Source organism: Xenia sp. Carnegie-2017, unplaced genomic scaffold (genome assembly GCF_021976095.1).
Source record: "Xenia sp. Carnegie-2017 unplaced genomic scaffold, XeniaSp_v1 HiC_scaffold_21, whole genome shotgun sequence".
Lineage (NCBI taxonomy): Eukaryota > Metazoa > Cnidaria > Anthozoa > Malacalcyonacea > Xeniidae > Xenia > Xenia sp. Carnegie-2017.
Genome location: NW_025813484.1, coordinates 9,019,907 through 9,032,671, shown reverse-complemented (window position 1 = coordinate 9,032,671; position 12,765 = coordinate 9,019,907). Strand labels below are relative to the sequence as shown.

The 12,765-nt window shown below is 34.3% G+C and overlaps 4 protein-coding genes across 5 annotated transcripts; 2 read left to right on the top strand and 2 right to left on the bottom strand.

Annotated features, from left to right (window-relative positions):
- Positions 1-113: 113 nt before the first annotated feature.
- Positions 114-2,976, top strand: LOC124443545 (counting factor 60-like). The gene is made up of 9 exons (XM_046993998.1): positions 114-372; positions 981-1,123; positions 1,226-1,396; positions 1,481-1,484; positions 1,577-1,672; positions 1,752-1,879; positions 1,962-2,164; positions 2,337-2,406; positions 2,585-2,976. The coding sequence occupies exons 1-9, from the start codon at positions 227-229 to the stop codon at positions 2,839-2,841; spliced, it is 1,218 nt and encodes a 405-aa protein (XP_046849954.1). The 5' UTR covers positions 114-226; the 3' UTR covers positions 2,842-2,976.
- Positions 2,977-3,095: 119 nt separating this feature from the next.
- LOC124443544 lies at positions 3,096-4,774 on the bottom strand. The gene is made up of 5 exons (XM_046993997.1): positions 4,669-4,774; positions 4,446-4,573; positions 3,500-4,327; positions 3,279-3,341; positions 3,096-3,145 (listed from the first exon to the last, which is right to left on the bottom strand). Exons 1-5 carry the CDS (start codon positions 4,716-4,718, stop codon positions 3,096-3,098), a joined length of 1,119 nt encoding a protein of 372 aa, XP_046849953.1. The 5' UTR covers positions 4,719-4,774.
- Positions 4,775-4,836: 62 nt separating this feature from the next.
- On the top strand, positions 4,837-7,753 carry LOC124445029 (upstream activation factor subunit UAF30-like). 2 transcript variants are annotated; one of them, XM_046995748.1, is made up of 12 exons: positions 4,837-4,922; positions 5,239-5,297; positions 5,426-5,516; positions 5,843-5,966; positions 6,030-6,065; positions 6,167-6,247; positions 6,377-6,457; positions 6,526-6,586; positions 6,656-6,714; positions 6,786-6,845; positions 6,928-6,982; positions 7,097-7,753. In XM_046995748.1, exons 2-12 carry the CDS (start codon positions 5,252-5,254, stop codon positions 7,168-7,170), a joined length of 768 nt encoding a protein of 255 aa, XP_046851704.1. In that variant the 5' UTR covers positions 4,837-4,922; positions 5,239-5,251; the 3' UTR covers positions 7,171-7,753. The 2 variants fall into 2 exon arrangements, with proteins under 2 accessions (XP_046851704.1, XP_046851705.1); XM_046995749.1 differs by lacking the exon at positions 6,030-6,065.
- Positions 7,418-11,207, bottom strand: LOC124445034 (max dimerization protein 1-like). The gene is made up of 5 exons (XM_046995754.1): positions 10,962-11,207; positions 10,770-10,833; positions 10,073-10,105; positions 8,940-9,054; positions 7,418-8,702 (listed from the first exon to the last, which is right to left on the bottom strand). Exons 1-5 carry the CDS (start codon positions 11,014-11,016, stop codon positions 8,466-8,468), a joined length of 504 nt encoding a protein of 167 aa, XP_046851710.1. The 5' UTR covers positions 11,017-11,207; the 3' UTR covers positions 7,418-8,465.
- Between the last annotated feature and the right edge of the window lie 1,558 nt (positions 11,208-12,765).

Genomic DNA, 12,765 nt, shown 5'->3' with positions numbered 1-12,765 from the left:
CGTCGTTAATATAAAAAGTTAAATTATCATTATTGGACATTTTCCTCGAAGCTAGCAGGAAGTCATCACATGGTCATCATGATTTATACTTTCTCATTGTTTTCTTTCAATATATTGACGTCACGACACCATAGAAATTTAATCTGTAAACTGATCTGGTTCAGGCACAGCTTGCATCGAATCGCGTCTCGAGTTGGTTGATAGTTTCTTCAAAACGCTTTTCAAAATGAACGTTTTGGTAGTTTTAGCTGGATTTGGAATTTTAACATTATGTCATTGTCTTGCTGACATACCGCCGTATTGTGGCGCTGAGATGAAGGAATATGTGGCAGTCAAAGAGGGCACCTTGCGTCAAGTTCACATGATTACAAGGTGTTGTGTAAAATAAAATAACCGTAAAAACATCTTTACTTTAAAAGATTTCTTATATTGCAAACAGCAATCAATGTCATGTGTCGTCATCTTATGTTTTCGTAGCAAATTTTACAATCTAACTCTCTTTGAGGAGATTACACGGGGAAAGAATAATTTGGTATAACACGGTACCACACAACAATTGTATTTTTACTTCATATCGGGTTTCACCGCGTAAACATTTTAGGATTTTCAGCTGTCGAAAAAAGCTAAATTACCTGATGTCAAATTTCAGCTTATAATACGTCGAAAATATATATAATGAAACTGTCAAAAAAACAGACTTCACAAGTTAAATGTTTACTCTTGACGTTGCTCCTTTTAATGATTAAAAAGCTGATATATTTAGCGAAACGATTGAAGACAAGTAAGATGCAACATTCACCTAAATGATAGACTGCACGCGGAATGCTTTAATGCATTTCATAAAGAACACAAATAACATCTTTCAACAAGAACGAAGATTCAATGTCAGTCACGTTAATCACAAAATCGACGGCAAATATTATTTTCATTATGTCAACAAAACAAAAACGTCATACAATTTTTGTGTTAATTTTGGACAGACATGGAGACCGAATTCAAGCCAATGCTGGTGAATGTTGGAAAGGCGATACTTATACATGGGATTGCCTTCTTACTGAGGCTGTTACACCCACCATAAATCGTGCTCAACAATATCTACGCGTCGAGAGGTTGTATAGAAAAGGTTTGCAGATAATATATTTTTTTTGTCACTCTTGAGGCTTGGTCCCTCTTAGTTATTGTTCTTTTATTTTCGACCTCTCTATTTGATGTATTTCGTGTGTAGTCTACTATACCGGACGTGAAGAAATTCCTGGAAATTGTGCTCTGGGGCAACTGACGAGTATTGGCTTCCACCAACATTTAAGACTTGGAGAGAAAATAAGAAGTATCTACGTTAAAAGCGGATTTCTTTCACCAAACTTCTCCTCCGTTGAACATCGTGTTCGTAGCACTGGTAGAAATTCATTCACGTTGCTTTAAAAATCTTTTTGATATTTTATCTGAACATTATTCAGAAACTTTTTTGTTTTTCTTTCAGTTGTGTTCGAAATTTTTCAAGACAGGATCTGCTGTCTTTTTTTTTATTTTTCAGATATTTACAGGACTTTTCAATCGGCTGAGATGTTCATGACAGGTATGTTCCTCCATTCCAACCAGTAGAAGGACGACCTGGAATCATGGACATTAACACAATGGATGGAACTTATGAAAACATGTACCCTAACCCAAAGTGTGTGTTTGTGAAAAGACAAAACATCAATGTTTTGAAAAAAATAAGTGTTTCCTTCAATTGAATGATCTGTTTTCAGACTTTGTCCCAAAAGCCAAGAATACTTAACAGCCTTTTTCGAGTCAGCTAGTTTCGTGCGACACTATGAAACCGTCAGTTTCCCGTTGGTAAAGGAGCTTCGAATTGCTCTTCGTGACCCTAGTTTTAGTAAGTTCATTTTTTACTGTAATTATATGTGAAAGTCAAAAGTTATTTCCAGTTGTATAAACGTTTTTTCAATCTTACCTAGACTACCAAGATATTTTCAAGTTGTTTGATTGTCTGAATGTCTACAAATGTCACAAGATCGATACGCCATCAGCAATTACACCAGAATTGTACCAAAGGATTGTGGATGAAGCAACTTACGTGTTCTATAATATGTACTCCTACCCAACCATACAGGAAGCTTCCAAAGTTGGAATTGGATTCTTCATTAAAGAGCTCGACAAAGTATGTGCGAAAAAATTGACATGAGTCAAGTTTACAGTTAAATGTAATGTTGTTTTGTGTTTTAAAGTTACAGTCGACATTCTCTGTCGAAAAGTTAGACGTTTTTATATGTTTTGCTGTTATCGCGACACAAGACTAGTTTTTCTATAAATTTTCTTTATTTTTGCTGTAGGAAATTGCTATGTTGATGAGTGGCGAGTCCAAATTTAGATTCATTTTGTATTCTGGCCATGATATCACCCGTAAGTATCACGTGATTCCTTTCATACGTGACGCTGTCAAACGAGTCACGTGACAAGAAATTCTCTGCTCAAGTTTGACATGCGTAGTGTGGTTTTTCTTTACCTTTTCGTATAAAATTTCCTCCGAATGATTTTTTAATGCATCAAATGGCAAGCATTTATCTTTCTTAATTATTAGTCATGACTTTATTGTTGGCCTTCAACATCAGTGATGGCGTATGGCCACCGTATGCATCACAGTTTGTAGTTGAAATCTACGAAATGGATAACAAAGAATTTTATTTGAGGATTCTTTACAATGGAAAGGCGATGAAACTACCCTTCTGTAACGATCAAGAATTGTGTGACATTGTTAAAGTTGTGAAACCGTACATTGACAACTTTGAACCGGAGAGCGTTGAAAAAAATTGCAAATCCAGCGAAAAGAAAATATGAACTTTTATACTTCTAAACTGGGGACTTCGAAAACGAAATGATTAATGGACGAACTATTAGTTGATTTTACAAAAGATGATTCAAAATTATACTAATTTTTCTCGGGAAAATAAAAGGAATTAAACTCATTTAAAACGGTGGCTCCACTCAGGCTTTTGAACATTTGTGCGAATTTTTACATCATCAAAATTTTTCACAAACGCTGTAACATGAAGTAAATGAACGAGCGACATACTTTAGTTAACTTACTAGCACTAGACATCCTTAAACTCGTCATCTTCGCTGCTCAGAGATTCGAATGTATCTAGAAGAAGATATAGATGGTACGTATTGCTCTCAAGTCCTCTAAGTTATTAAGCTTCTGTGAATTAAATTGAGTTTTCAGCTTTTTTTACGAATAAACACATCTGAACTATACAAAGACATTTTATACTTACCAATGATTTCAGATTGCAGTGTGAATTCCAAATCTCTCGTAACTTTGTTGTTGTTGAAATTGTCTGAATTTCAAGAGATTAAAGGTATTAATTTCACAGTTGAAACTTGAAAGACCACTTTATTAATAGTGAGTTGATAAGTTAATTTGATATTGTAATGATTATATCCTAGCCATGCGGCCATGTCATTCTTTCAACTACTAAGAAAATCTCTCCTTTACCTTTTTCTAGAGAGTTATACTTATTCAGTCTATGGATTGTGTAATCTTCGCTATGAGACCGTAGCCTATCATTTCTTTGAAGACTTGACTCTGATTGAGGAAGTGTTAATGCATCTAATGGTCGATGCATAAGTGAAATGTTGCTCATAAAACTATCGATGCATTGTTTTCGAAGAAGCGCCATTCTCCATAGATTCTTCATTTCAGCCGTTGTTTTCTTGTTTGATAAACTCACTGTGAACTCCTTTCCTTCCAATGGTAGACCATATGCTAGTCTCGAAACGGCTGGCGCATCTAGTGCGCTTTGAGAAACATGCATTTGACTTTGGCGATTTTTCTTTGTTTCAAGAAATTTTTCACGTACTCTTTTAAGCTCCTTGCGATTGCTCTTGTCTTCTTCACTCCTCCTGCGAAATTCCCGAATGCTAAGATCCACTTGTTTTTTGATGGATTTTTTTTGAAGTTCGTTCATTCTTTCGTGGATGTTTCGTAGCCGACGATTCCTCTCATTTTCGTTTGAATATATTGAACGCAATCGAGAAATTACATCAGCAGACTTTTCATTGAACTGCACGTCAGGTAAGTGAACGTTCGATGATAATGGTGACTTTTTTGTTGTGAGTACTTTCTCATCCTGTCGCACTATTTTACAGTTATGCAACTTATTTGAGTCTTCTTTAGTTGAATGAACATCTTTCATGAGTATTGCTTGTTGTGCGCGATGGTTGGCCCATTTTCTTGCCCAATTTTGTTGGTTCTTCGTCGGATGTGAACAATAAGGATTACTGAAGTCGCTTGATTTGCAAGATCTGATAGCCTGAAGATTTTCTTCAGGAGAAATAGAAAATGCGTCAAATTGCATGTTAATATAAAAAATATGTTTTCTGTGGCAGTCAAAGCTGGACTGGGTTATATATATGTATCTTTAGAATGTAAATTCTTACACCTGTCATTGTTGGTTTATTGAACATGACGCTGTTTATCTTTTCGGGTATTTTTGTTCCACTTGTACTGTGATGTCGTATCCTTTGAAATATCATCCAGCTCTGTGAAATGTCATTACGATCAGAAGATCTGGAAAGAACAACGGTAAGTTGTTGTAATGTACACACGTCTTTTAAGATTGCAAATTCATCTTAAATCATACACATCCTTCGCTTTATTCTTACCTTTGAGAAATTGATCCAACAGTAGTCTTCGACAACAAGCTCTGATCCATTTTGACAATTGTAGTCTTCGTCTCCTTGTGCTAACCTTTGTCTATTGTTGTTAAGGGTAACGATGTAATAGACGCCAATCGCAGCTAATTAAAATTAAAAGCCTTTCCTTTCGTGTACCATCGCTCTGTAGTATCAATGCTGAAAAGGAAATAAGGAATTCGGAGATGGATTTTGATCTTTTTTTATGTGTGCTGATTCTTCAGGTATTTATACAAATGTCGAAAATTACAATAGTTCTCATTGCACAAATTTGAAACAAAGCAACAACAATGTATTCTTTTAATCCTTATTAATTGAATCCTTATTAATTGAACAAATTTAATGGTAGAGAGAACTCGACAATGCACACATGTCGCTAACTTGTGTTGTAGTGTTTGCCAAAGGTCATTAGTATCATTTAAGTTGTCTGCTTTTCACTCTTTTTTTTCACTGGTTAGGGTCAAGTGAACTATACTGTTTTTGATCTTTCCCGCTCCCCCCAGACTTAAACTTTCTTTTGTGTCCCTCCCCCCGATTTAGATCTGCATAAAACATGGCGACCAACATTGACGATACGGAGTTAAAAGAAGATATTGCCGGTGTGTTGAGCTGGAAGCCTTAAGCTTTTTGTTTTGTTTTGTTAAGAATTGACTACATGTATAAAGTTTGTTAAATTTTAGCTGTTTGTTTTATTTCTTATTGATATTTGTTCAACTTTTCGACAAAGAAATTATTAGAAATGGTGACTTGGCCGTCCTCACCTCGAAAAAGATTCGATTATTATTGGAGAAGAAATATAACACGAATCTTTCTAGCAGGTAAATGCAATTGTCATCTAATGGCACGCTTTAAATGATTCATAAAGGCGCGAGCTTGATCATATAAAAAAGCATTGTTAGCTAACTGAGCTAAGTTGCCTAGTTTCAAAGAATACCTTCGAAGCGTCAGTCTACATGAATACCAACAGTCCTTCTCAGGACTCTATTAACCTGGACAATCTTCATCCACAAACATGTTACGATACTCCTGGGTTCAAGCCATTTACAAAGAATACATTTATTACTTTATCATTGTTGAATCTGCAAACAAATTTATGCATCGTTTGAATAAATACAAATGACTTTAAGTGTTTATATTTATTTAGGAAGAAGCACATCGATGATATTGTAATGCAATTAGTCGATGAACAATCGGACGATGATGTTGGAACTGATCCAGTTGTCTCTTCTGACTCTTCAAGTATGACAGAAAAGAAAATTTTACCCAAGGTAACAAGATGCTTATCATTACAGAATTTTTTAATGGCTGCTTATTATCATTCGTTTTGTTAGAAATCATCCGAAAATAGCTCACAATCTGGTCAATCAGTAAGAACTTGTAGTCGTTTTCGTATTATTTTGATACATTTCTATTTGTTGTTCATAATCGAGTGACATTTTTCAAATATTTCATTTGTTATTATTGTCAGGTTGTAGAAGAATCCGTAAATAATGAAGAAAAATCAAGAAATAAAGTGAAAGCCAACCATGTTAAATCTGAGAATGAAGAGGTGTACTCGTGGTTTCTGTTGTATCTGTTTTTTATCTTCTCTATTTTTGTTAATGAAACCAATTCATAAAGTGTGGAAAATCGTTTGTTGATTAACCAAACATTATAATTTCATTTATATTGATTGTAGAGTGAGAGTGAAGATAGTGTGTCGGATATTGAACCTCCTAAACCTAAAAAACAAAAAAGACTTGCTGCAAAAGCTGTAAAAGTAAGTGTATATGAGAATACAAACAAGGCATGCTCTCTGATTTGAATTGTTTGAAAATGATTTTGCAGAAAGAAAAGACTACTAAAACTGTTAAAACAGAAAAAGTTGAAGGTGCTAAGAAAAAAACAGGTTCGTATTGCTAAATGATTTGTAATATGTTAGATCCTGTTTTACTAAGAAAGGCTTCTATTATAACAGGCTTCTCAATGCCCATGGTTTTGTCAGCTGAACTAGCAGAATTAATGGGCGAAACTCATGTGAGCTAAACACTATTTTTCATTTCTGTGTTTAGACTTGTATTCTTAAAAAATCTCAATTAAAATTTCAGATGGCTCGCCCCGAGGTTGTGAAAAAGATGTGGCAGATAATAAGGGAGAGAAATTTATTTGTGAGTTTGATTGATGCTCTAAAGATTTCTCAAGCTAAAAATTTATTTGATAGTGATGTTTTTAAAATTAATTGAATATCAGGATCCTTCAGATAAACGCTTCACACTCTGTGATGATCAGTTGCTAAAGATAATCGGTGAGTTACATTGGAATTTACTTAAACAAGATAAGTGAAAATTAGGGAGTGATAAGCTTATATACACACCTAATGTTGTGCTTAATTGCTTAATTTTTTTGTTTTTATTTGCAGGTAAAAAACGTTTCAACACATTTGCCATGATGAAGTTTTTAAAGAAACATTTGAAGGATCCTTCGTTGATGTGAAGAGGTTAAAAGATAATTACGATAGTGGAATGAGAGAATGAGCTAAGTTCATGTTGTCTAATGTTTTGTTTGTTGTGTTACGGAAAGATGAAAGTATGCAATGAATATTGTTTGCAAGAATAAATTGATGGTAAAGGCAGACTTGCTCACCCATAGTTCCCCTCCCCATTTAAGCGCAGACACTGGAAAAATCACACGTGATCCTGGCGAGTCATGTGTGTCAATCAAATGAATATCAACAACATAATTGATTTTGAAATACTTTATTTTTCCCACCATCAGTTACTATTATTGAACACTTTGCTCTATGCATACAAAAAATTGAAAAAACAGTTACATGTGTTTGTGCGTAAAAACATTGATTTTATCAAAGCTAAACTATAATAAGTGAAAGATCAACAAAGACATCGCATTGCAAAATTTCTAAATTTGCTTTGAAATTAAATTGTAGTAATAATTAATATTTGTAGCTAAGAGTTTAAATTACAGTAAAATTTTGACGTAGTAATAAATATGTTTTGCAAATTACTTAATGAGAGAAATGCATCAGAAATTGAGTTCAATAAAATATACACTACCAAAACGTAGTTCTGAATTATAGTCCTTTCTGACATAAGTCTGAATATAAATCCTTATAGTCATACTGCCGCAGCTATTATTTTTATTGTCTTAATAAACAAAACCTGCTTTTTTCGGAAAGTATTTTTAAGTGTAAATACAAATAATACACTTGACTCCAAGAATTGTGATGGAAGGTGTAAGCCTATTTTATGAAAACAATTTTAAAAACAATTTCTTTGCATTTCCCAAAAAAGTTTACAAGAATACTACGAGTGCTATTATTCACAATTTATTTACAAGATATATATTTTATGGGAATACATGAACCTGATTATGTTGATGAAGACAGAATTTATTTATAATATGTACAAGTTTTGATCTCCTAAGATAAGATGTAATATTGCACAACAATAATGACATCTAAGATACCTTAATCACTTACGTTTTTCAATTCATTAACACTTGCGTCACTTATCAATTTTAAATTGAAAAATTTTACAATTCGATCACAATTGAAGGGTAATTGTTTAAAATCACACTAGGTATGCAATATCATAGAATAATTTAGATATTAATTAAGATGTTCAACAACATACTCATTTTGACTGTCTGATTTCTACACTATAAATCTCAAGTCTCACATCCCATACATAAGTATTTATAAAATATCAATACACCCTGAAATAAGTACAATATATATATTATTAACCTGTATAGTTATTAATAAATAGCTGTTAAAGACAACCGTCACTACCTCCACTGCCATCCATACTAGATCGGTCAGATTCACTGTTGTATTCAGTGTCTTCTATATCAATATCATCATCACAGGTTGAATCACCTTCAGAATTGCTCCGAATCCTTTGTACCAGCTCACCTCGTAGACATGTTAATTGTTTCACAAGTCTTAAATGTTCCTGATGAAGTTTCTGTTTCGCAGCCATAGCTTTCTTATCGTTATTTTCCAGTACCTTGTGTGAGGAGAGCGAGACAATACAGGTTATGACATAGAAAGTTCATGAAATTAACCACAGCAAGGGCATAAATTTTGAAAATGTTAATTATTATAATTATTTGATAATGAATATCAGACATCAAAGTATTACACATATGCATATTTAAATTACTTTCCACAGCTGTAGATTTACAATTACAGCTGTTTCAAAAAACCATGTTATGCAAAAGCAGAGGAAGAATTCAACAAATACCTTTATGTAATTTCTAGCATTTTGAAGAAGTGATAGTGTTGTCGATTTTTGATGGTCAGGAGGCGTTGGAACGATTTCTTTCAATGTCTCGAGACAATCGCGAAGATGTGCACGCCTTTAAAATGAAAGGAATAGGTTTTTTCAAAATAGCTTTATGCTGGTCATGAACCCAGCACAATTGGCGGCTTGTTTTGGAAATTTTTCAAGAGCACTCAAGCCTTATTTAAGGCCATTGCATGGGGTGAAATTCTCTGCAAACTTAATTGTCAGCTGTTTATTTAAATACATTTTATTGAATCTTTTTCTTCGCATAAACAGCAATAAAGCTTTCAAAAAAATTAACGAGCATAGCGACCAAATTATGTTTAACCGTTTATGACGATCTTACAACTCTCAAAGCAAACAATTTAGCAACCGGACGACATACGCACAAAACCACTTAAATAATGGCAATAATGACCAGCGTAGTCATCTAAGCGTGGCTGAAAGCACGATATGGCACGATTTTTCGTTTATATTTAAGAAACGAAGTTTTATATCAGGCGATAGTATTTTACCCACCAAGATGCAATATCATGTCGGCATAAGAAACATCGCCTTCATTTTCAGTCGGCTGTACTTTATATTTTAAAGCAAATATTTTGGTAGCTCAAAACCGCAACAGGTTCAACCCGAAACTTGGCAAAGACCTATTTTTTGCTTAGGTTATTACAATGAAAACACGACGCATGGAATATTAAGGATGGAGGCCTTAATTTAAATAGTGTTGATACAGAGGTGTGTAATATTTAAAAACAATATGAATGTAGCCTGGAGGTCAAAAGCACTGCGACATCACTTCTTTTTGCACAGTTTATACAAGAATTCTGCCGCAAAATGGTAAGATTTAAGTTTATTTTGTACTCTTTGTTAGGTGCTTGCACAACCTATGTACAATGCAAAAATCTGGGATAATGAATTCACTTGGGAATATGTGGTAAACGGAAAAATTCGCAGGTGAATACCGTTTAAAGACACGTGCAAATTTTCAACTCCCCCTTCACACGTGGCGTAAAAAAGACTCGTGCTTTATAAATCCAATAAACACTTTAAGGTCCATATGTTAGCTCGAAGTCAATCTCTTGAAATCTTACCTATTTTTCTCCAGCTGGTTGTGTGTGGATCGGCTAAATGATGAGATAGCAAAATTCAAACTATTATTGACAAGTAAACAACGTTCTGGGGGATCAATCGTCCGCGTAATCCAATTTCGTAATTATCTTAAATGCATAAAAGGATGGGAAACTAGGATGGTTCAGCGCTGTCTAGCTCGGGGAATATTTTGTTGCACAGGGAGAGTAAACATGGCTAACAATTCTGTTTCAGTGCTTCACACAGCGTGAAGTACAATTTATAAAACGCCATCTGGCTGCACTTCGCACATTATTTAACCATAAAATAGGAATGAAGGACTTGAAAGATACAGAGAAAGCAGAAGGAAATCATATGACACTGGTCGTATATATGTAGAAATATAAGTGGGTTTAGCTCAGGGAAAGCCCCACACCCCCAGTTTAATACGAAGTATTTTCCTTCGCACGACGGAAACTCACGAGTTCCCAAAAGCCTAATTTTTTGTTGGGTTAAATTGCCTAGGTGTCATTTATATTCCTGATAATCATATAAAAACTAGGACTCATATTTTTCGAAAAGCTCACTGAAAAAGTCAAAGCAGTTTTCTCGCATGCATATTTCAATCCACAAGTAAACACAAGTCAACGAAACAGGCAAGCGAAATGTCGGTAATTATCCCGACAAGTAGTAAAGCCAGAAAAAGTACAATTTTCTCACCTGTAACTCGGTGAACGTTTGTTTATTTTCTTGCTTTTCTTATCGGGAGTTCGTACTCTTTTGTCTACGAGAAAATTAAAAAAAACCAATCTACATGGAGTATATTTGAGGTATCTCGTATGTCGATGGCGATAAAAACATCCATGATGTAGTTTTTGGTAATGTACATTGTTAGCTTGTAATTAAACGTACTTGCTTCTTGTTCTTCTATTAGCTGCGCTGCAGCAAGTAAGCATTCTATCCCCATTATTTCGCGAAGAAAATGAGATGAGTTTTGAAAAATCTACAAAATTATAACTCAATCGGTGATGTTTGTAGCTGACTAAAGAAAATTATATCATGCGCGATAACGTCATTCGAGCTCAACCCAAACACAAGTAAAACGGAGAATCTGATTGGTTGATATTTAAAAAGGACCAATTAGGAAATTGACTATCGCAAAATGAACCAATCACAAGGCTACATTTCAACAACGGTAAAGTCCACATGACTGTCAGAGTGTCACACGTGGGCGGCTATTCAACGTGCATGTAAACATAAGCGAAACCATGGGGCAAAATTTTATATTAAAAAGCTTTAGAGTCACGATTTAATGCTAGCTTTTTGTCAAATGTTTTTTCCGTCAACTCTTAGCTCTACTAAACGCATAAAGATAACAATATCATCAGTGGTTTTGTTAAGCAAAATTAGAAAATCCACATAATATATTTCTTATTAATAGAATACAATGTACAATGACTTTGAACATTGTTTCCTTTTGGGGAAAGTCATGCAAAGCTTTCTTTTCGAAAACAGAGAACACATCGCAATATTTGGCTTTCATCAATAAAGAGGATTATTCGTATGTCAGTACAGGTTAAATGGCAACCACAGGAAAATACGAAAGGGCAATATTGAAAGATGACGCATGGTCGCCTTTCTGACACGTATTGTGGGATATTTGAAAGGCGACGCAGTATCACGCGAATTTCATATAAATTGCAGACATGCTATATAACATGTTGAAAATCGTACATGAATGCATAAAAAGTTGTGTGTATCTTTATGATATTTTTAGTATTGCACTTGTATTCTGGTGTAACTTTTAGTTTGATGTTTTCCAGAACAAGTTATTATAATAAGCAAAAGAATGTAGAAGTCAGCATTTTGAATGTTATTAAGTGATGACAAACAATGGTTTCTGGTGCAAGCCAGAACCAGTTTATAGTTGTTTTGTGTTCTCATCTAAAAACTACTGCAGTCTTGCATTATGAGAAATGTTCGTATTTACTTGAATCGTAAAGCTTCGATGAGGCAAAAAAAAATTAAGATGAACGAATAGATATGAACAATCAGGCCACTCTGCTGTAGCGATCAACGCTAATTGCTTTGTGCACTCTGATATAAAAATCTTGGCTTGCTGATCTTTTGTTCCTGATAGGCAAGATTGTTGATATATCATAAACGCACTTCTTAACCAAGAAAACTTTTAATTCGAGTTCGGCTTCTGACCAAACAAAGAGCTTTATAAAAAAGATTTATCTGTGTTCTCACAAACCAAGAATTAACCTCAAAATAAATAAATCTTTAAATGGTAACGTTTCGCATTATCAATCCGTGGAATGTAGAAATGTCACAATTTAATGGTAATAATTGCCCACGTGAGCTGCCACGTGTTGTTTAATTTTTGTGTCAAATACTTTCAGCATTCAAGCTGCAACACACAAGACTTCTGGCACTTCAAGGTTGCTGCTTTAACTTTTGTGTTAAATTCAGCCTTCTCCAGCATTTCCCCGGCGAATGTTAAAGAATTTCGTTGTGTTCGAGCTAGCTGTAGCAACGTCCGTAGTTTTATCAATTTGTTTTAAGAATTTCAGTCTTGCGTTATGCGAGCATCAATTCCACCTCTAAATGGATAAGTATTATGAATGGAATAGAGAACGGCAACTAAACACAAACAATACTTAAATACTCTTACTGCCTATCAAAATGAATCGGTTTTTTCCCTAATAGGGCA